At 49.9% G+C, this 24,705-nt stretch overlaps 1 protein-coding gene across 1 annotated transcript in view; it reads right to left on the bottom strand.

Annotated features, from left to right (window-relative positions):
* Positions 1-24,705, bottom strand: part of LOC105190526 (stem cell tumor) — a 450,253-nt gene that overhangs the window by 20,483 nt on the left and 405,065 nt on the right. The window contains exon 5 of the mRNA XM_025307632.1: positions 17,588-17,700. Coding sequence (XP_025163417.1) covers positions 17,588-17,700 — 113 coding nt within the window. The remainder of the gene's footprint in view (positions 1-17,587; positions 17,701-24,705) is intronic.

The following is a 24,705-nucleotide window of genomic DNA, read 5'->3' as shown; positions in this document are numbered from 1 at the left end:
AAGCCAAAAGGCCAAATCACTTCTCGATCGACCCGCAGCCAGGACAGAAGCTTCTCCTCGGCACCCCTTCAGGGTCTCCTGACAATCTAGCCTACCAGTGCTAGCTTAGACAAATCAGTGTTTCGTCAGTTGTTAATTATTCCGTGCAACGATCTCGTGCATTTTTGGACCATCGTGAGCAATCCAGCGGAAACCAGCTTCCCATCCTTGGCGCGGAACTTGAGTCATCCACCCTCGCAGACCGGCAGCAGTTGGTCTTTTCCAGTTGTCGACTAATATCATAGAACCAGCAGTAAGTTATTATTTATACTTTCTTTTGCCTGATCGACCCCTTTCTTTTCATTTTTCTTCTTTTCTTCTCTCTCTTTTCTTTTCCTTTCCTTCTTCTTCCTTTTCTCTATCCCCCTTGGTCTCTATTCCTCCTTAATTGTGAAATCCGGTGTCAGTGGGCCAATCTTGTCGATCTCAATCGGACATAACGAACACGGAATTTTGCTCAGACCGCGATTGTTTATACATATATGTATACGTACACATTATAAAATCTTACAAATTTTATTTCATTGTGAACTTTCGCCTAATCATCAATAAAACAAGTTATTTGTAATTGTAAGCCAATCACGTTTTCCACGTTTTCCAACTAATTATTCACAATAAAAATTCTCCCTTCCCTCAATTGTCGCTCACGGTCCTATCCCAGGTGATTCAGTTCCTTGACCTGAATAAAGGAACACCGACGTACGTCCGCGCCAGATAAAGAGGTCATTCCGATCCTTGATCTGTACCGCAGACTTGCGAGTACGTCGGAGCTTGTGAAAGCAAGCTTGTCAAGTTGCGTTCTTCCTCCAGGACGTAACATATACTCAAGGATCGCTTAATCCCGTCGCCTCCGCGCCCGCGACCGCGACCGCGACCGCTGAGCTCTCCTTTTCTCTCTTTCTCTGCCAAAGGCGAAGGAGAAGAAACGGTATTGCCCGCGATTAAATTGCAGATCCTGCAATCGTGAGGAACGTTCGCAGAATTAATTAGGTAGTCGCGCTGATCGTCGTGGTGCCTGATTCGCGCGAGCGCTCGCGCTGTGTAAAAAAGGTGAGAGAGCACGTAAAGGGATCAAAAGGGAATTCCGTACTCTTCCCGGCAACGAGGAGCTGAAGTGTACGCGCACACACTGCATACAGATAAGAGCGAGATAGGGAGAGAAGAAAAGAGGGAGGGATAAAGGGAGAGGGAGAAAAAAAAGTGGGAAAAAAAGGAAGGTAACGGCAAAGCGTCTCGCGAAAATTAGCGACCTAGGCGCGCGCGAGGACGAGCGTGATGACTAAAAGGAAGCGAAGTAGAAGAAAAAGAGAGGCGGGGGCCGAGCCGAGAAAAAGGGAAGAAAACGAGGAAATGGGAAGAAAAGGAGGAAAGGGAGAAAAAAGAAGGCGAGAGAGAGAGAGAGAGACGCGGAGGTGAGTCGCGAGAGCGTAATAGAGTCGCCCCGGACTTCTTCCTGGCTTATGAAATTCATCCGAGCCTTCGTTAGTGCCTTCGGCTTTACCTTAAGGAAGAGAGCGTGAAAGGCGAGGAAAGGGAGGGAGAAGTGGGTCGACGCGGTTCGCCGAGGAGGGAGAGAGAGAGAGAGAGAGAGAGAGAGAGAGAGAGAGAGAGAGAGAGAGAGAGAGAGAGAGAGACAGAGAGAGAGAGAGAGAGAGAGAGAGAGATGCAACGGCGCGAAGGCTAATGTCTCCGCGACCTACTCCTGTGATTGCGGCGGCGCGCGGAGTTCCATCCGGGGCGCGTCCGCCGCTCGCTCCTCTCCGCAATCAGCTCTCCCGGCGACAATGTTATCGCCGGGCTCGCGTCCGGATGAATGCCGCGGGGGATGCCTCGCCGCGCTCCGACGGCCCGCGCCCGCGCCCGCGCCCGCGACGCCCTCGAGTAGATGCGAGTGTTTGCATGCGCCGAGAAAAAAGGGCTCGCTATTTCTACCTAACGGATCACGCGGCGCAAGAGTTATAATCTGGAGGAAGGCTCTGATAGCGACGCCGTGGCGTCACAGCGATGATATAGTGTAGTGCACGTGTTTCGAAAACGGTAGGCTGCCTCATATTCGTCTCATTAGACAAGCAGAAAACCTGAAACGTTCAGCTCTGTGGGGTCAACGCCGAGTCGTGATTAAAGGAATCGGCATTTCGATGCGATCTTTCCTGTGTACAATCTACATAAAAGTGAGCGGTGTTTTCTTTGTTTCACCGTAACAAATTTTTCGTATGCTTTTAACTTTAACAAATGATTCATAAAAATTAATCGAGCGAGAATTAAAACATGAAATTAAACGCGAAACGAAGAATTTCCGTGGCATTTGTGCGAAAAACATTTGTGTAAAAACATCTAGAAAGCCCAGCTAAAAAGAAAAGTTTTCTACTTCGAATGGAGATTTAAAGTGAAGGATATTATTGCGCACGTTGCGCGAAAATTGTGCAGTGGTTAACGCTTAGTCAGGTGTAATCCGGGCGGTCGGCCAAGTGATACTTTATGTCATAAGAGCGACGTCTTAGCGATACCTCCTCGGAATCTCGCGATTACGATTTCCCCCGACGACGCGGAAATCGAAGAGACCGATGCACACACCTAATAGCTGCCGCTTCAAAAGCGGAGAGCGGGCTTCTCCCATCGACCGGCCGCAGATTCATCGCACGATGAGGTTGCGCACATATTTCTCGCTGTCACGAAATATCATCGATTAACGACTGCTTGGCACCAATAATGGAGTCTGGTGGAACCAAACGGCGGAGCGTGCAACAGGTGCAACGAAACCAACGCGCATGCAGCGTCCGATAGCAAAAAAGCTATGAAAAGTGTCGGCGGATGCAGCCACGCTCGTATGACCCTCTAGTCTAGTTTTTTCTTCGCAGCGTGTGCTAAGAAAGTTTTCCATATATCAGGGAGCGAAGACAGAACGGCGGGGATCGACCGACGACAAGCGAGTGAACTCGCTTCCAGACACGTTTCGGTGCTACTTCGGGGCTACTGATTTACTTGTTGAATTCGCCGGATAAACACAGCTTGTCGAGCTGCTGTGTAAAATTGAACTGCGACTTTACATCGCAAAGTACAATAAAATGTCATGGAGTAAAAATGAACGCGTTTGCCTTCCAAACCTCGAGTAAAATTATTCTCATCCCCAGGAATTAGTTGAGGTCGAGAGTACTTGCAAAAAATGGGGTTTACTCGACTATAATAATTAACTGTAATTTTAGCAATTAACTTGAATTAATAATGACTTTTGCTAATAATTAATGACTGCGGTAACGGTAACGGATTGCTTATTAATCTCTCATCAATTATTCCATCAATTTTCACTATGCAGCACCCGAATAAAAAAGATTATGTATAATTGCACGCGCGTATGAAGTCATCAATAACAATTATAATTCATAAAAATCATTCGTAAATAACAATTCAATTATATATGTACATTAATTCCGTCATTTTGCCATATAACATAATTATTTGTGAGCTATAAATTATAACAAAACGACTCTCCTGCTTTCATATTTACTTCATTTAATTTTTTTTTCACTAGAACGCTACAAGCGCGCGCCATTTTAGCTTATTCATATTAAAATTTAGAATAAATATTATAAATCATAAAAATAATCCCTGTAGTGTAATATAAGTTTAATAATATCCGACTCTAACATACGATGTATTAGGCGCATACAGTTTGAAATTCCATGACATATTTTCTGCATAATACGTAATTACTGCGTAATGCGTAACCGTATAACCAATGAATTTCGACGTTTAACACTTCTATTCCAGACCATCTTAAGTTCATCTTCCGATGCTATATGCATCGTTCTATTGGCTAACAAGCATTTGAGGATGAATTCAAGACGGTCCTGAATATAGAAGCTGATTCTCCCTTTCCTCCTCCTCACTCCTCCCTCCCTCCCTCTCCCCCCTCTCTTCTCACCCTATCTCTCTCCCTCCCTCCCTCTTTCCATCACTCTATCACTCTTTCTTTCTCTTTAACTCTCACCCTCCCTCCCTCCCTCTCTCTCTCTCTCTCTCTCTCTCTCTCTCGCTTTCTCTTTCCCTGTCTCTCCCTGTCTCCCCCCCTCTCTCTCTAATATATAATTGCGTTTGATTATTTGTGTGATCATTTGCAGACCCTTCCTTCGTTCACACCTTTCCCCGATGTCAAACACTTTTCCCTCAATGCATTCTTCTCCGCGGCTCGACGATGTCGGGATATGACGAGAAGCTTGCACCGATACGGACGCGAGTTCAATTTCGTCGATCGCAGGAGAAATCCGAAGTACACCGGTGATGATACCGGCGGCGTGCGTAACGAAGCGCGCGATCGATAGAGACGACGCCGACGAGGGTTGCGCGCCTTCCTCCGTCGTCGTTCGCTCGCTCGCTCGCTCGCTCGCTCCTGTCGCGTCTTAACGCGAGAACAATCGCATTTTTATTATTCGGAGGCGCCAGGCGCCGGGATCGCGATGAACGGGCAGGGGGGGAGGGCGGGGGGACAGACGGAGAGCGAAATAAAACGCTCCGGGTATTGCGCGGATCGAGGGGCCGGAGCGGGGAAATAGAGCGCGCGCATTTTAGAGGCGAGCTCGCTTGTGCGCGCGCGCGCGTGCTAGGCACGTCGATGCATTCGTAAAGAGGCGCCCCGGAGGCGAAAAACGGATGAGACGACCGGCGCCGAGCGAAACGGCGGCCGGGAAACACAACGAGCATCGGGAAGAGACTCCCTCGCGAAGTGCGCGCCGGGGAAAGAAAGAGTGAGATAGAGGTAAGAGGAGATAGAGAGATGGAGAGAGAGAGAGAGAGAGAGAGAGAGAGAGAGAGGGAAGTGCTCGATATACTCCGGGGCGACGTTAAAAAATTACTAGTTAACCACTTAAGGTAGACGCCGCCGCCGGCCGGCGTGAGCCGTGGGATATCGGCATGCGCCTCGCATCGGCCCGCATTTCTGCACGTTTCTCTTTTATATCGGGTGTGCTCGCTTTTGCTCGCAGGCTGAAGGAACACGCCCGGGACCTCCTGCGCGATATAATGGACAGATATCGCAGGATAATCTGGATTTTCTCCATTCCGCGCGGCTCGTTAGCCAGAAATATTCACGACAGTCGAAGTGAGAGAGGGAGCGAGAGGCGGGCGAGAGGGAGGGTTGAATGCTTCGTTATTTTTTACCAACGACATCGCGCTAAGAGGACGTTAATCACGCTGAAATTACAGCTACCTTCGGCAGCGACGACCTCGCGCGTCTCTCGTTGTTCCGACGCGACAGAGCGATCGCAGTGTAATACGCGCATAAAGTTATTAACTTCGGCACTTACCGTAAGCACACACAGTCAGGCTTCTCCTGACTGCAGTCGCTTCGCGTTGCGAGTTCACGCTTTAAGGGAAAATTGTCGGTAATTTTTGCCTTTAACGGAGAGCACGACGAGACTTGACGTTCATCTTCACGTTTAAAATTGTCGCTCTGAACGTGAAGAAAAGATCACTGCCGTCATGCTCATTGTTTGCTAGAAAATTACTAAAAACAGAAAGAAGTTTAATATCGTCGGTTTGATATCATAATTATTATCGCAAAGTGTCACTGCATCTAGCTAATAATTAAATGTTAATAATTTCTTGATGAACAATGAGCGACGGCGAAGATCATTCGAATATTATTCAGAGTGACACAAATCTGAACGATGTGCGCCAAAATGGAGGTCATGTCTCACCGCCCCGGCGAAAGTAGCATTTACCGAATTGTCGAGTCCCTTTCTTCCGTCGCCGTTGATCCTGTTTTCCCGCGAGTTTTAAACCGACGACGGACGAAGGCACAGGTCGGCGGGAATTACGTCCGTTTCGCCAGCGCGATTATCCTCCGCGCATTTGTCAGCGTTGCGGTCGAAATTGCGGCGCGCTTGCATCGTGTTGCCAATCGGCCGATGGCCGATCGTCTCGCTCGCGATCGCTCTTTACCGCCGCGGCTTGCCACGCATTTACGAGCGAGAGGCAACAATAACGCCCGTCCGTCGTCCGTCACCGCCGCGATAACCGCAATAACGAAACGCATCCGAGCGACGTCAATTAGGCGTCAATTAGACATCCGCCGATTCAGCTGTAATTCGCGATTATTAACGAAGGAAGCACGTCCGCGAGCACGAACCCTCGCGCGCAACAAAGGCGATTATCGCGGCCGTCGACAGGGGAGGACAAGCTACAGGGTGGCGAAGGGGGGAGGACAAAATGGGAAGGGGCGGAAAATCGAGCGTACAGTTAGGAGAGTGCGGGTGCGCTGTTGCATTCGTAAAGAGGAGCGAGCGACACGCTATGGGAGTAAAACGCGCTATTGAGGGAGAAAGAAAGTGTGAGCGAGCGAGCGAGCGAGCGAGAGAGAGAGAGAGAGAGAGAGAGAGAGAGAGAGAGAGAGAGAGAGAGAGAGAGAGAGAGAGAGAGAGAGAGAGAGAGAGAGAGAGAGAGAGAGAGAGAGAGAAGAAACGAAGTAAACGTGTTACGACGGCTCCGAGGCCTCCTCCTCCTCCTCCTCTCTTTCCTATTCCCGTGCATCGACCGCTATTACGTGCAGGTCGATCCTACGACGACGCGACGCCAGACGAGCGAAATTCTAAGTCCCGTCGTGCAGACGAGACGCGCGACGAGCGTCCGAGGGCCGCTCAATTATCCGACGATAGCGACGTACCCACCGTTTTGCGATCATCCGGCGGAGAGGAAACTCGTGCGAAATTGAGAATACTTTTAAAGGCATCGCCGCCCTGCGAGATGACGAGCGCGAGAAATATCGATCAGCCGGAGGCAAAACGTCGACGCGTCATGCTAGATAAATTGGGAGATAAATTTGGAGACAACTGCGTTGTCACTTTCTACATTTTTTGCGCCTGCATGGGTCTCAGATTGATTCGGCCCGAAGTGTGAGAGGCACCCCTCGCGGAGAGGGCATCGGCGCCATCGCTATCGCGGAGGCATCGCGCGGCCGATGCAGTTACGTCGTTACCGGTGCATCGGCCGAGTGATGCACCATGAATACCGCGCGTCCACTCGGGGTGACAATGTGTGCGAGTGCTCGCATCCATGGGTACGCGTATGTGTGTGTGTGTGTGTGTGTGTGTGTGCATGTGTGTGTGTATTGACATGCAGCATGTCGTTAGCCGCGTGGGCGCGCACGACGTCGTCGTCGGGACGCGCAGCGCGCGGCGCGCACGGGCGTCTCGTGTCGCTTCTACGTAACTCGATGCATAAAATATAATGTGTGAAGTACATTCCGGGCCCGGAAAAAAAGACAGAACGCCATCGGAATTTTATGGATATGGCCGTGATATTTATGGCAGCGAGAGCCCGCCACGCCGCGCGCTCGCGCGGCGCGGCGATGTATGAGAAATTGACTTTGACGAAAGAGTGTGAGAGAGAGAGAGAGAGAGAGAGAGAGGGAGAGTGGGGTGGGGGGAGACTCTCTCTTTTTTCTCCTTTTTATAACGCGATTCGCTCGCCGGAGGGTCTCCTTCCGCGATCCAACGAGGCGATCGAGTTGCCTTGTCCCGCGCGATTAATAAAACATTCGCGCGTCGTTCGACGACGCTCGTCGCGGGAAAATGCCGTGTTCGTGATCGCGCGGCCGCCGCCGTATAATCGTATCGATAATAAAACGCGCCGCTGAGATACGGCTGAAAAATTGTCAAGCCTAGGCAAGTTGTGTCGTGACGTCGACAGGCGGCCGCGAGTAATTGAAGCAGGAAGATATCGTCGACAATTTTAAATAGTCCGATGTAAATATCTACTTGGGCTGTGATATTCTTATATTTCTTTACTTTTCATATTTATTTGCCTCTATATTTATTTATTTAATTCACATTCATTAGTCTTTTTATATTTACATTTCTCACTGGTTTGTTTTTAATTTCCTCTTTATCTGTATATTATTCAATATCGAGCCTAGCTTTCTCTTTTGTCCGCCGTTAAGTTTTACTTTATCGTGTACGCTAAAGCTATTTCTTGTTAGTAATGACTGATAAAATCTTAATTTTATTGTTAAGATTTACCTCGGTGTTATCGATGTATATACAAACACACAATGCGGTGTATTAAATTTCTTTGTGAAACGGCACTTTTGCGATTATTACCCGCGTTGATTTGACGTCAAATTTATCGACAAGAGGTCGAAATTGTTAAACAACGAAATTTTTCGCGTACGCCAAATTCCCTATGGCTAACGCGGTCTTTACTTTTCACTGTGTACTGTTTCAATGCCGAGAGCGGTTGATTTATTTCACGCTCGTCGCCAAGAGTGCGTATCGCGCTCTCGGTAACGGTATTAAGAGTCGCGTGCAAATTGCGGGAATTATTCGTACGCGAATAATCACCGAAATTATTTATACGTGTAAATTAATAGAGCGCCCGAGTCTCGAGCGTCGAGAGTCCGCCTTGCCGCAATTGCATTAATAATAACAAATGCGCTGGAAGAGATCGTCAGCCCGGGCGATTTTCTCGGCGTTTATCGCTCTGTCGAAACACTCTCGCGAGAAGACGCGGTACGTTACGTTACGGTATCGATCATCCGGCAATGGAGCGTCACCGGGGCGAGCGGTTTCGGTATTTATTGCGAAGCCGTTGGGAAATACATACGCAACTGATATGCGATAATATTAAATATTGAACGAGGAGAGGTTATTACGTTACATCGCGGCCCTTCCATGGCGCCACTGATCTTGACGCGCGAGTCTCTCCCCAGCGAAGAAATAATTCACGCCGATGAAAAAGCGTTCGCTATTTGTAACTGTAATCGCATACTCGACGAATTGTAGTCGGGAGAGCCATTCTCATAGCGAGTGTTACTGCGGAAGCCAACTTTGCGTATGCATACTGCGCTACTTCTTTGTCGGAGCCGCTAAAAATTACTATTTATTACTTTAGCGACACAACCATCCCCCTTTTTGCGATGCATCAACGTTATCGATGAAACAGAAATCTATCGAAACATTCGGAGTCTGCCTGGACAAACTCGATTTCAGTGTTCTCTCTCGAGATCTTTCGTTTATGAGACGAGCAAAACATTCGGTTCACTGAGACGAGGCGGTAAAACACTAAACCAACTTGTTATCGTCTCGCTTTCGTCCACCTTCTGATGCGGACGCACTTTTGAAGTTTTGAGTCTGAAATTCCCACGTCAAACTGCTAATCCGACTCCGCGGTTCGCTCTTGAATTCGACGGAATTGCAGTTTGCGGGACGAAGCCTGCGGATCCCCGGGGGAATCGACTTGCTTCTTTTCACTCTATTGTCCCTTCGGCATATGCGGTGTTTGCATGCGCTCCTTCCGTCATGTTCACGTTTACATCCCCCCGCTCGCAATCACGAGCTCGAGGTTCGTCATTATCGGTATCGGCGCCAACGCGATCATCCTCTCCGCGGAGAGCCCGGCATCCGCCGGGACAGACACAGCGCGTCGCGTCGGATTATTATTTCTCAAAAATAAAACGCTCACGCTTCGCGGGCGTTCAATCTCGCGGAGTACGGCGCGGCGTTTCGAAAATGCCGAAATTTTCCGTGCGCTGCAAATTTCCTTCTTTCTCTCTCTCTCTCTCTCTCTCTCTCTCTCTTTTTTCCAAGCCCGACTGCTTTTCCCACCGACTGCGCTCCACCCCTCCCCCCCGCAAGCCCCTTTTTTCTCGTCAAACGCGAACGCGCTCGTTCTCTCGTCGCTCTTTCCCAAACCTCCTTCCCTCCTGCCGCCTCGCTTTTCATTTTCGCCCTTTTTTCGCGGAACCTTCGGCGTCGTGAGCGCGATCATCGACACGCAAAATTCCGAATCGAAAGCGAGAAGCGCGCGCAGTATCAACATTTTGCGCATCCCGCATTTCGTTCCGTTGTTTTAATATCCCTTTGACGCAACGGCGCGGCTGTATCCGCCGGGGGTTTTTGCATGCTTGAAAATATTAAAACGGGCGTCCGTGTGGGAGGGGGTAAACGGGGAGGGCGAGAGTGACGCGGGAGAAAAACATTCGCGCGCGCGCGCGCGCGGATGCACGTGTGCACGCGCGTATCCGAAAGGAACAAAAACGGAAATGCGAAAAAAAAGAAGAGGAAAAAACAGGTGGCGAGGTAGAAGGGCAGAGGCGTAGCACGTACGTACGTACACGGCGCGTCAATGGCCGCACAAAGCGCATTCGGAGATTCCTCGCGATTAAAATGTAACACATAAACGGCTTTTACCGCCGCCCCCGCCCCTGCCCGGGCGTCCTCGGCTCGCCTCTGCTTTTATTTCCGATGAGAACGGCCGTTGCGCCCTTTCGGGTGTTCGCGACGCGACTGGATATGTGGCGAGGCCGCGGGAACGGGCTGAATTGCGACTCGATCGCGGCCGGCGATCGAGGCGAAATCGGTCGTTGGATAAAGTCGTTTGGAGAGCTGGAGAAAACTACGACGACGACGACGACGACTGTGCGGGTCGTACGTAAAAAAACCAGCGCGATGTAACAATGCGCGGGAAAAGGAGCGAGAAATCAAGCCGATCGTGAAAGCACGGCGAAGGAAAGAGAGAGAAGCGTAATTTATACGCGCGCGCGTATAAATTAAGGTAAAGTTCGCTCCAGGGTCGTTTCAGGTCGTGAGAAGCGCGCTGTGAATGACGACGATCGGGCGTTTTATTATTGTTATCGATAACAACGGGCCGACCCTCCGTCCTCTCGGGAGGGAATTTGACGCGCACTCGACGGACGTTTCGTCGTCTAATTTAAAGTTTTTCCCGTCGGTCATCAAGACGGCCGTCGTTTCCGGGCGTGATCGGGTGAAGTGAGTGGAGCTCTAACGAGCCGTAACAACGCGATCTCGCGCTGAAAGAGAAGTTGAAGGCGCTCGAAGAAGCGGGAAGAAAAAACGGCTCGAGTATCGACACTCTCCAGCGGGCTATTGTCCTCGTCGACGTCGTCGTCGTCGCTGTCGCCAGCTATTCTCCAGTCGAGAGTTAATGCACCGGCGACTGGCCACACGCAGTCGCGCATACGAACGACGAGACGCGTCGTACGACATGCAAATACCGTCGTATAATCTTGCCGGTGTCACGCAATCGACTCGACAGCGTTGCGACGACGACGACGACGACGACGACGACGACGGGGGCAGCGGCGGCGGCGACGACGACGGAGACGATGACGGCGAAGACGAGGACGACAATGATTACGCCGACACGAAGCCGTATCCGTTCCCGTGCAAAAAGTCTATACCGGGAAACGTTCGTTTGCGACGACAGAGAGATAGAGAGAGAGAGAGAGAGAGAGAGAGAGAGAGAGAGAGAGAGAGAGAGAGAGAGAGAGAAAGGGGGCTGAGAGCGCGGGATCGGCGAGACGGAATTAATAAGAACAAACGGCTCTGCTCGCTACAGGGCGGATTGATGATACCGTTCGCTCGTTGTCGCAATCTCGGCGCCTACGGTCGTATCGCCATCGACTGGTCCACCACTTAACGTCGAGCTTTAATATCGATTATCGTTCGGGGGATGCCAAGTGATTTTCTGGTGTCCGATGTCGTGGGAAATGTAACTGTAGAAGAAGCGAATTTAATTAACGGTTTACGTGCAGAATGCACATACCCGTAATTCGCGTCTCTATACATTGTTTATACAAAGCTACTTTGCAGGAAAATCTTTGACAATTTTCCCTCGAAAATGTCGAGCAGAGCCATCATTTACGGCGACCTTTTAATCTTCGATATAACACGCCTTTGAAGCTAAGCTTTGGATGAACATTTTATCAAAGTTCGCTTGGAATTAATCGGAGAATTAATTTTACTGTGCATTTGATCGTCCAAAATTTAACTGGCGAACAACGAATCAGCGTTTCCTCGATCAACTGTGTCTCGGAAACTGTCGATACGTTTGCTAAGGAAATAAATGAAAAAATTGCGCTGCGTAGATTTGCGATTTGCGAGACAACCTGTACAATATTATATGATCACGACTTGATTAACAGAGATATTGATTCGGATAGAAATAGAAGAAAATTCTTGCATATATATCCGGATATATCTCCAACTGAATTACAAACGTCCAATTTCATCGACGCGAACAGAAATAGAACAAATAAATATGAAAATATCGAATGCCAACTGGAGTATAGCATAAAAATATGAATAACACGTATCGGTATTGCATTTTTATACTTTTATATAAAATTTCCTCTCAATTACTGTACGATGTCATCACTTAACGTCGAGTTGTAACATCGACCACCGTTCGATGGGGCTTGGTATGAGTCTGGCGTGCTCGATATCGCGGAAAATATAGCTGTAAAGTGAATCTATTTAATAATACAGTACATAGTTTAATCCGCGATATAATCACGTGCTGATTAACGCAGGCACTGATTCAGATAGAAGATAAAAAGATACTCCTTCACGTTCAAGTCTCTCGAAGGCAAATCACGTCTAAAATTTCATCGCGTTCTGCTCTCTTCTCGCAGAAAATTCAGGAAGATTCGGAAGAATAATCACACAAGTGCACGTGTGCTAATTGCTTCAAATTCAATTGATACCAATCTTCATTTATTTACCTCGACGATACGGAAATTTCTTAGAACGCATACAACCAGATAGAAACGGAGCAATTGCGCGAAACTCGACTGTGACGAGAAATATTATAAGATTATAAAGAGACTATAAAGAGACTACAAAGAGAAATATTACACGAAAGGAATATAAAGGAACGAAAGAAGAATAAATGTCTTCATGTATGAAGATCGCATCTTTACGATGCCACACGAGATTTTTTCTCAATTATTGCGCGCGCGGTATCATGCAAACTTGTTTACGTCGCGAGTTCTCGTCTAACGACGAGGCTCCCTATCTCGCGGTGTCGCTCGCGCCGCGTCGCGCCGCGTCGCGCCGCGCCGTCCGAATTCCCAAGTAGAAACGGTCGAGCTATGCGGGACAAGGGAGTGTAGCCGGCAATAAGCGCGGCGACGTCGTAAGCGACATTAATCCGCGCCAGCGGAGAAGTGCATTTATAAGCTAGTCGGTTTCACACAAACGTACGTGCACACCGCGCTGAGGGTAATTTACGCACTCGCGTGGCGCAGCGACCACATAATTTAAAACGTTGATTTATGTCTCATTAGCTCGACGATTACGTTTCGCCGTTCTTTCGACGTCGGGCGATATTAATAATCGGCGTGACACGTCGCCTCCGTCATTTTCAAACGGATTAGTATCGGAGTATAGAGTCAAAAGCGCCGCGTGGCCGTCGAAATGTGCAATCGAGCTTACAAACGCGCGGAAATATCGCCTCGAAGATAATCGTTCCCCGTCAAACGAGGGACTAGTTGTAATTTGTATTACGAGTCGGCCGAAATATTATTTAATTTCTTGCGCGTTAGACAAACCGGACTGATCGTCCGGTAGTTGAGATATTTGCAATTAAAGTTGATACGTGATTCCTCCTCGCACCGCGTTCACATTCGTTTCTACGTTTTCTACGTTTTAACGTAACCGCAAATTTCGAAACGTTTCCACGCGTTTCAACGGCGACGTCTTAAAAAAATCGCATCAACGTAAGATGCGCGCTCGGTCACTCCATCTTACAGCCTACGCGAGAGAAGGAAATATATTTTACAGCGTTTCCCGGCTTTAATCGAATGAGGAGGAGGCCGTCGTCGTAACTCGATCAACGTTAAACGAAGTGTCGACCAGTCGCGACCAGCTGGCCAAGAGGTGAGGAGGAAGAGGAGGAGGAGGAGGAGGAAGTAAGAGCGGACGACACGATAGCAGCACGTAAAGACGCAGAGGCGTCCAGCACGGAGACACGATGAGAGGAGGTCGCTGAGGCCGGCGGGAAAGTTGCAGGGTCCGAGTGGGGCGGCCGGAGGGGGGATGTAGGTGCCGTTGCACTTGCGTTGCTGCAATCGCATTACATCGTCGCGACCGCGATGCATACGAAGTAATCTCGTCGCGGTGGGCCCAGACAAGCTGTCGCCGTGCCTGCATTCTTGCGGGCGACTCTAGAGACGAACTCGCGGAGGCGGGGTGCGGCGGGGGGGGGAGAGAGAGAGGGAGGCCGACGGGAAGGTGAACGGGAGGTGCGCGCCCTGTTCTCGAGCGCGAAAACAGAGACGAGTACGCCGAGGAGACGGTTAGACGCGCAGACGATATCGCGACTCGGTGAGGGTCGCGAAGGGGGGAGGGGGATGAGGGTGACAGATCGCGGAGATTTCACGGGAAGGAGGACGATGACACGGGGGACGGGGATATCGATAATATCGGGCCAAGGTTCGAACGGTGCGTTGTCATGGAATTGTGGCAGCGCGCGACGAGCGCGTTTTTCACGCACATTCGCGGCTCTTCTTTTATATATATATATCTCTTCCCTTTTTTCTCTTCTCTCTCTCTCTTCTTTTTTACCGGTATTATGCAAACGATTCCTATTGCGACGACTCCCGGTGTCACTAACTCTTTCCTGCCCTTCTCGCGCGTTTACGATCGCGATATATCTTTTTATCGAGTTTTTTTCTCGCAATTCATTCGATCTTGCGAAATTATGCGCTATCCATATTTATCATACGGAAAATGTGACAAAGTATTACGCGTTGTGAAAATCTGAGAGTAACCTTTAGCGGATTTACTGCTGCATCAGTGTAACAAAAAACCACATTATTGTGTGATGTAAATTTAACGATAAATTCGGCGGAATATATCACAGCTTTACAAACGTAATGAAAAAAAAAAAAGAGAAAGGAATCGCACGGTTTCAATCATCGATTGCACCGCGTCGTGATAATCGGGAGAATCTGCGGGAGCGTTCTTATGCCGAAATTATCGCGATGATTATCGCTCAACAGTCGCCGGCAGCCCGCTCGAGCGCTTCGCAGCGGAGAGAAACGGTGAACACGGCCACAGCTGCGCTCATCGTATCTCCTGCGATATTTCGAACGAATTTCCGTCACCGAGTTGCGTCAACATCTAAGGTTTATTTCCCCTTTCGCACGCGGCCGATTCAGGTCTCCGCGAGGATAGCGCGACGAGACTACTCCTTCGGCGTCGGTCGCGGCCCGAAGTATCCCCCCCCCCCCCGAGCGTTAATTGGCCATCGACTTGAAAATTGCCGCCGATGTATAAACGGAGAGAATCACGCCGGCCATTTCTTGCTATTTTACCAATAGTGACATTAGCGGCCTCACTTTGAAATTCCTATCTCTCCTATCTAATTCCCGCGACCCCCTGCCCCTCTACGGTTTTCCACCCTCTCCCCCCCCCCTCCCGTCGTTCAGGCGGAACTTGATTATTCATGTGGCCCATTTTGCCACGTTTTACTTTCATGACTGCTAATAATTCGGGATCTGCGTCTAATCGAATTTATGCAAATGACAATTAGACGCGTACAGAGATACGTTTGCGCGCCGCGTGTACCGCTTCACATACACATCCGCGCATATGTGTGCACGAGGGGGACGGACGGAGCAGTTTAGCAGAACTGCTCGGTCGCACGTTTGTTGTCTCGGTAAATATGCAAAAACATTTCGGGACAATAATTGCTTGGCCTTAGCTGCGGCGGGGGAGCGATATGCCCGCGCACATCGGAAACGATAACGCCAGCATGAAAAATTTATCGGGACTCGGTTCGATCTCATTGAGTCTATGCAGATTCCAAAGTTAGAAGCTTGATATTTCAAACGTGCACATTCTACCTCGTCATTATGTTTTACATGAAATTTTCCTTTTATTTTTATTCTACTGAGTGCGAGAGTCGATGTAAACATTTCTTGCTGAATACCGCACAAGTATATTACCGGGATTATCGACTGATAAAAAGGCGCGAAGCTCTTATCTGCTTCGATTCTAGATGGAGAAACTTTTATTTATTATTTATCGATTAAGAACGGAGGTCGCGTTATTGCCATTCCGATCGGTCTACGATCGTTGGAAATCCCGAATCGGAAGCTACGCTGCGTCGTCGGGAAAACGCCGCGAAATTTTACGCGAAATATTCGGAATTAAAGTGTGAAATTCTTAAATCGGGCGACAACGATGACGGTGGCGCGAGTACGTGGCAGATTGAGCGTATGAAAAATATTTTCGTTCGATGCGACAAGCGGCGGAAAATCCAGTTTGTTATCGGCGAAATATCCGGCGGATCAGGCGGAGAAATGCGCGCGATGTGTGTTCCATTACCCGGCTGTCAACGTACTTATATTAACATTAACGAATTTTAATTAAAGCGCGTCGTTATGCGGCGGCCGGCACGCGGTACGGATAATTAGCACTCCGTGTGTCTTGGACCTTTCGCACTCGCTGATTATAATGTCTGCGCTGCCCGACGCATCCTCTTTGTATCTACATATGCAACCGCCGCGCCCGCGCCGGACTAATGTTCAGATTGCGCGAAAGAGCGCCGCATGGAGGGAAATCTGGGCGAGACAGAGCGAGCGAGAAACTGAAAGAGGGGGAGAGCGGGAACTGTAAAGGGAAAGCACAGGGTTACACGATAGATAAGATTGCAATGACGAAATGAAAGTCAACCGAATGAGGGCCGACAAAGATACGCCGCGCTGATCGAGCTGCGTTGTGTGAAAAAAGAAAAACGGTCGGAAAAACACGAATCGACTTAAACAAACTTTTGTCAGTTGACGATTGTGACAATTTCGCGGCTGAATACGTTCGATCGATCGACGTTCGGCGCATTCGGCAAAACCCTCGTGTTCTTGTAATCTCGTGTTTGCGTAAAACAAGCTCAACGTTTTAGTTCAATGAGGCGATCATAAAGCTGACCCCACGCATTATTGGACGTGTTCAGGGGAGACCGGGTCAATTTGGCCCAGGGGTCATGTTGATCAAGCGTCCCCCGCTCGTGTTTGTTTACTGTGAATGGCGAAACAATGGAAAAGTATGTCGCGGAATGTTCCTTTTGTACGGCATAAGGAAAGTATGAAGTCCTTGTATTCTAATAAAATATATCACGCGGTCGTTCAGTTTAATTTTTCGCTTAATTTAACCAGAGGTTTCCACCAGAGGTAGAATAAATAAATAAATAAATAGCTATTACGGCATTCGATGAATCCGTCGTTGCTCGGAGGAAACGTCTATATCGCGCAGCAACCTCACGCTTCAGTCTCACTGAGTCGGCGAAGTTTTGCAGGTCACATTTCCGACCCGCGACTTCGATCTTTCTCCAACTTGACGGGATTCACGCGGATTGCGCGACGAAATCTGCGTGACCCCGACACGCTCGGTCCATTTTACCCGGGATTTTTCTTCCCGGTGTGTTTAAACGCGACGACACGTCTCGTGTCGCGTCGTAAAATCGCCTGGACGCGTCTCGCCAAGTTTGAGCAACGCGACGCGCGCTTGACGTTGCACGAAGAGCCGACGTAATTAGCCGCGCTCTTGTTAACGAGACACACCGCGGAATAATATTCCGGAATAATCGCGACGCTTCTTTCTCCGAGGCAACGTCCGTTCTTAATCTCGTCCCCCCTCCGTGCGATCGAGATTGACGCGCTGCTGCGAGATACGACGGTTAAACGAGCATTAACGCGCGCGCATAAATCGCGCGGATGCGCCATAACATAATTCACATTGCAGACGGCATTACTCACCGGCAAGAACCCCAGCCATGTAAACCGCGGCGATCCTCAGGCTTCCGTGAACCATTTCCAAGGGAAGTCCCACGACCACCTGTACCCCCAGGTTAAACAGCAGGTGAAGCCACCTGGAAAAAGAAGCAGGCAAACGCGCGCTGAATTACCGAGGCATGCCGAGGATTGTTCCGCGCTACGGGAATTTTCCTAATTTAATTACGCCACCACATTCGCGCGCATGCGACCTTTCCGAGCACGCCCGAGCACGGCGTGCCGCGTGATTACAGGGTCAACCGGCCTGGCGAATAACTGCGACGCCATTTCCGACGGTATTTCCCCGCCGTGAACGAGACAATTGCCGTTGCAGTGCCGCGCAGGGAAGCGGAAGGATCAGCCGGCCGACGCGACGCGACGCGACGCGACGCGACGAACGCGAAATTCGCCGCGAGAAGCGCGCCGTCGATATCACGATTAACGTGTCGCCAAATAATTAGCCGCACACACACACACACATACCCACTGTTCAGCGAACACAGCCGCCACGAGCCAAGTTAACCTCCGAATTAACGGAGTATCGGCCGCAACTTGACTCGTCGAAGACGTGGCAAGTTCCGTGTACAACGGAACCCGCTCGCGCCGCGTCGTTTAATCGTGAGTTATCACGCCGCGGCCAGCCGCGGCTGTACATTTAATTAGGGACATTTCGTTACATAGACGACTGTAAGGCAGATAAGGACTCGACGACGGAGGCGCGGCCGGGAGGAGTCGAAAATGCGCGACGACGACGACGACGACGACGACGACGACTGGCGCGACGCTTCGTGACTATCGGAACACCGCCGGTGGGGAATTACGGTAATTATACTTGGCGGGCGGTTTAGCGGGTCGCGATCAAACAATATTCTTATTCGCTCGGAGCCAACGTTATTCCGACCGGCGCGGCGGGAGGGGCGAGAGGAGGCGGAGCGCGCCGCGGAGTGAAATAATTGCGAGATACCCCGGGCCCCGGGGCCGCGGTCGTAGGAAAGTTTTATCAGCGACTTCTGCGCCACAGAAGCACGAAAATCCGATACCCGGTAGCCGTTATCGCGAAACTTCGGCTGACTAATTATTACGTCTCGCCGAGGATTCCCACGTGTGCGCTCGCTCGCTGCCGCCGCCGCCGCCGCCGCCGCCGCTGCCGCCGCCGCCGCCAACACGACGACGACGACGACGACGACGACGACGGCGATGTCAAGACGACGATAAATCTCGCGACAAACGACGTAGTTTCGTAAAGTGTTGTAAAACGCGAATAAAGCGGGGCTTGAGGCGTACCGGGGACGTGGCGGGGGGCGAGCGAAGGGGGAGGAAGCGTAGCTTATAGCGCCGAGTAACATGGATTTGCCGGATCGAGATTAGAGTCGAAGCCGCGGGGATTTCGGCTGAATTCGGCGGCGGCGGCGGCGGCGGCGGCGGCGATTGCCGAGGACAAAAGCGATGCGAGATAAAATGCGAATGATAAGAGCAGTCGCGCGCGCGCAGAGCGCACGAGGGAAGAGGATGAGAGAGAGAGAGAGAGAGAGAGAGAGAGCGAGGGTGGAAAGAGAGGGAGGAAAGAAACGATAAGATCGAAAGCGTTGGCCGGTCCTCGGGAAATTCGGTCGGAAATTCCCGCGGAAAACTCACCGTGCGGAAAAGAGCGCTAGCGGCAGAGGGAGGGGGGGGGGGACGGAGAGAGAGAGAGAGAGAGAGAGAAAAGTCGTAGGGGCAATTATGAACATTATCTCGCGGTAAGAGGGAACTTTCTAAGCAACGACGGAGAATGATCGTTCTCTTATCTGCCGCGTCACACGCTCGGGAGCGCGGAAAATCTCGCAGGAGCGGATCCCGCTTGACACGCTGGAGAGAGAGAGAGAGATTCTCTCTCGGCTTGCCGCGCTGAAGGAGAAAGTGCCGGACACGGCGCGGCGCATGGATATCACGTTCACTCTGGAACCTTTTGCCGGAGCGTGCACACGTTTGCCGTTTGCCGGCGTGTTTCTATTTGAAGAAGGAGAAAAAGAAGAGAAACTTCGTTTTCGTACCAATATACCTGTTCAGCGCTTATGAGAAGGGACTCACCGGTCGATGTGTCGTATAAAAGGGGGCAGACGGTTTACATGGGCTAACAGCGGGCTAAATTTGAATAAGATCATTGTTGGGTGACTTAAATTTACCGTGAAAGGGTAATAACGTTCGACAGCGTGGCAATGCCGAGGGCTTTCCCAGTCTTACAACGTGCGCTACGAGGGGCTTTACGTACGCCTAGTCATTATTACCAGCGTTAGTTATAGGATTTTCGATCTTGCGATCTTGTAGATTGAAAGTCGAGTACGAGTAACCCTAACTATAGACATGCGTGATGCCCGGCGGCGAATCGACTACCTTCCACGCGAAATCCCCCAGCCAGCAATTTCGATAGCATTCGTATTAATATTCCCTCTCTTTCCAGCTTCCTTTTAACTTCATCATTAGCTTGTCACGTATCGCGAGGCAAATATTATAAAATGAGAATATTATAAAAGACTGTTTATGTATTTGGGAGGTTCTCTCTCTACAACATGGTTGCAGGAATCCGATGTTTCCATTTAAATAGGATAAACAATGCTTGCGTGAGAGGCTACGGCGTTTCAGAAAATGCATATTTTCTCATTCCAAGGGGATTTTTTCTCAGCGTGCAAAAATACAACGCTCGCGCGCGCTCGCGCATGAGTATAAATAAATATGTCACTAGCACTCACCGAATAAATATTCTTTAGATACCCAGCCCGAGTGAGACGGGCTGGAGGGAGGCGAGGAAGGTATTAATATAAATCTTACAGAAATTTGAATGTACAGATTCGGTCTGACGCGAAACGCCGATTCGCCGCGTAGATTTTCAGGCTGTCTCGTAGCACCTACGTAAATACATCGAAAGCACCATCGCCGTCTCGCAGTTGATTAAAATCGCTCGACCAAGAAATCCTGCGACTCTTGGCGCTCACTCTCTCTCTCTCTCTCTCTCTCTCTCTCTCTCTCTCTCTCTCTCTCTCCCTGTCTCTCTCGTTTCGTTTGTATCTCGGAGCCTACAATACAACGCACGTTTGTCTCAGCAAATTAACTTCGGCCTCTAGGCAGGTGCGTCGCGAAGGAGCGAGAGAGAGAGAGAGAGAGAGAGAGAGAGAGAGAGAGACGGATTCTAATTTCGAGAGGCGATTGATATTCTCCCCTTTCCCTCGTCCTTGTCGACAACGTTCGAGACCATTTTACGTTTCTCGACGATTCTCGACAAGTGCAGAAAGTCTCTCCTCGCGGCCGGAGCACGCTCGCGTGGTCGCAATTAGTCTGCGTGTACCGTAATGGCGGCGACGTGCGCCTAGGAAGCGACCAATTTGCATCGGCCACGAGGCGCAATCGTCGCCGTGCGCCGCGCCAGTCGCAATGCGGCCAAACGGAAAGAATGTGCCCGGTTGGAATTGTTCCTCGCGATCGTTGGCGTCGCGTTCTTTCGCTCGCTCGTTCGCTCGCGATCGCCGGCGTCTCATCGACAGAAATGGATGCCTCGACGCTCCTCTCGTGTTCCTCTCCTCTTCCCCTCCCTCTTAATCTCCTCATCACGTCACTCTTCCTTTTACACTTTCGGCTCTTCGCATTTCACGAAGAAACCGAGGTCCTGTTCAAACGGACGAGGGGGCAAGAAAGAGAGAGAGAGAGAAAGAGAGAGAGAGAGAGAGAGAGAGAGAGAGAAAGAGAGAGAGAGAGAGAGAGAGAGGAGAGAGAGGTACCGCAGGCAGAGGAGGGATGGGAGAAGGAGACGGCCATGAGATTAGGGTCGGAATGAAATCGACGCTCGGAATTTCAGCGAGTTTCTTGCCCACCTCGTTGCCACGCGCGAATGCAAATGGAAGGGCGGCGCGATGTCACGGGGGCGGAAAACGGCGGAGGTCGGCGCGGAGGCCGCTGGAACGGACGCCGTGATGTATAGGCGTCGATACGTTTTCAGAATGCAATCATCGGAATGGAACGCGTAAGGAGGCGTAGCGCGCGGCCGCGTGTGCCGTCGTGCCGGAGCGGTTCATAAATTTTCGCAGCCCCGCCGCCCGTCGATACCGACGGCGACGGCTCGCCGCGCCGATGAGACGTGGAGACTGGACCTACGCGCCGTCTTCAAGTTCTTCGTAGGAAACATCGGAACGCGGAGAATCATTCCTACCTTTCCCTCTCTCTCTCTCTCTCTCTCTCTCTCTCTCTCTCTCTCTCTCTCTCTCTCTCTCTCCCTCTTTCTCTGAATTTCTTGGAACGATAGCTCACGTAAAATGGTTGGGAATTCAACCGATGCGATGAACGGTGAAAACGTCGCCGCGCGAAATTACAAGGGTGAATGTTCCGACCTATTCGGGAATAACGATAAGAAATAGATGCGTAAGTGTACGTCCGGATATGCTTGATCTTTTTTCTCAGTTTGAACGAAATATAACGAACATTACTGCGGATGAGCCTTCGCCACAGAGTTCCGCAGGAAAGGGTGAGATCTCGTCGCACGATCGACAAATCGTCGTATTTGTGTCGCTTTAGAAATCAATCTCTTCCTTCTGACTTTACCAAACTTATTCCCGAAGAGATTACCTCAGCGATTGAATGGGTTCTTGATCCGTTCGATTGGATATTTCAGTTGATTAGAACTCGTTCTAGTGAGGTACATCGGACTCACTCTTCAGTCTCGGATGAAACGGGTTTCATCGGGTAATTTGGAGAATTTACTCTGTATTCACGCTGTCCAGTGAGAAATCTTTGGAATTTGAATGACTCGCGGCCGTCAATTTACTTGCCGTGCGGAATTTGCGAGCGAGTCGGTCTAAGAAATTTCTTTTAAATTTCTTCGTGCGTGAAGTCTCCCTCATACACACACACACACACACACACACACACACATAGACCTGGGAAATGAGTGAAAATATACGCAAAGCAATCGTGCAAGAAAAATTACCACTCGGTGTCGCAAGAGTGAATGTTTAACTCCAGAGACTCCTAATTCACGCGAGTGAATATTGCAGCCGGTTAAGATGAATTTGTTCCGGCAACGGCGGAGTATGTTAAATTCCTTCCACAATTTCAAATGAAAGTTTCACTCGACGATGCGGAAGAATTCACACTCCGTACGAGCGAAAAGTCACTCGACTTCGAGTCACTCTCGGCTGTCTACAGGCCGAGTGGAATTTTGCTCGAAGAAACTTCGACGGAGCAAACAGTCGATTCTTCACGTCTCGATTTCTTGACAGCCGAGCTGGCCCCTCTCGCTGTTTTACTTCCGAAAATGCTACGTACTTGCTTCAGTCATACCGCGCGCGAGATACGCCCCGGCCGGCCGAGAGATTCCGCCAGCGCGCACCGTGAATTCGACGTTGACTCAATTGACCGTGCAAACAACGCGGAAGTCTCATTATCCGCACATTAAATCTACATTTCGCCCATTCGTTAATGATCATTCGACTCGCGCGGCGCGCGCACGCGTCGTTCAGTTACATCGTTTACACAATTGGTAATCGGAGAACTCTGGCATCGGTCGTGCGCGAATTAATGCGGCAACGTCATCAATATGCATACGCGAGCGGCCGGGGGGAGGGGGGGATGCGCGCGCGAGACGCGTTTCATAAAATATATAACGGTCGTCCCACGCCGAGTTGCGAGAACAATGGTCCGCGAGGCGCATGCCGCGCCGCGCCGCCCGGCTCTTTTGCAATCAGCAAAATCTGCTCCCAAGACATTCGAGTCACGATAAGGTTCTCAGTCGACCGCGGCAATTTCGGTTAATTGGATACCAATTAGACGAATCTCGGGCATTGTGTGCCGGCGGACGAATTACGACGGGTTTCCCCGCTTTCCGCACGAGGATCATCCCCTCCTACTCTTCGCTTCGCGGTCGCCCTAATCTCCTCCTGCGCGCCGATCCACCTTTTTCCTTCGCCATCTGTTTCAGTCCACAGAGAGAGAGAGAGAGAGAGAGAGAGAGAGAGAGAGAGAGAGAGAGAGAGAGAGAGAAGGCGACCGAATTTCCATTCGACGAATACGAATGACGGCGCGACTGGCCTCCTACGACGGATATCTATTCGTCTTATCGTTTTCGTCCTTGTCGTCCGGATACGGAGAGAAAAGGACAGACGTGGTCGCTCGTTCTTGCGCCATTCCATTTCGACGATTGCGCACTTGCGATGAATCACAATGCGATCGATACTTATAGATTGGTCATCCCGAAAATACCGAAAATACTGAACGCCATTCTAGGGAGCGATCCCTAGCGAGCGGGGATATTCTCGTTTTTCTCATTTAATTTTCTCATTTAATTTCTCTTCGATATGTCTCGCGCCGTGGGACGGAAATTTTCATTCGCAAGGAGCCTGCGAGGAGAATGCAAAATGTTACAAGTGGCGAAATGAAATTCGAGGCGCAATTGTGTCCACAAATAATGTCCAAATTTTCCTACAGATTCGTCTACAGAGATTTGAGTAAAATCGCGAGAGACGGGAAGAGAGACCGGAAGAGGAAGTGATTATCATGTAAATTTTGTCTATGGCCATATATGATATATATTAGACGTAATCATACATGTCCACGCCGAGGAAAATACTGCTGCACAAACACAATTGAAGTAAATACTTATGTTTGTGGTTGCGGACCGTGAGGTCGACGTTTAATTGGGTAAGACCATTTCTCCTTTCTTCATTCAACGGCAATTTCTGTCCGCGTGTGGGAACGTATATAATTATATATATGATCACACGTGTGGTTATGCACGGAGAAAATTCATACACGAGTCACATATAATTGCGTTTAATTTATGTATAGCCGTATATAATTCTACATAATTATATGAAATTAATTTTCCCCGGCAGAGGACATGTTAGAAAAATTACCAAGTCCAAGATTACAGATCGCCGAGTGTGCCAACTTGAGATTTCGCCAGCGGGATATTTTGCGACCGAAGAGGATAAACTCCGCCGTGGAATAATTCGGCAGCTACCTCCGAATCGCCGTTTCGATTTGTAATGCGACTTCTGCTAAAAATAGCGCGTCGCCGAGCAAACTGCGAAAAATCGGCGCAACCGGTTCGCGATGTAGCGAAGCAGCGAGGTGAGACC

This window comes from Harpegnathos saltator, unplaced genomic scaffold, assembly GCF_003227715.2.
Source record: "Harpegnathos saltator strain DR-91 unplaced genomic scaffold, Hsal_v8.6 scaffold93, whole genome shotgun sequence".
Classification (NCBI taxonomy): domain Eukaryota; kingdom Metazoa; phylum Arthropoda; class Insecta; order Hymenoptera; family Formicidae; genus Harpegnathos; species Harpegnathos saltator.
Note: the sequence above shows the minus strand (reverse complement) of the source record. Positions and strands in the feature narration are given on the sequence as shown.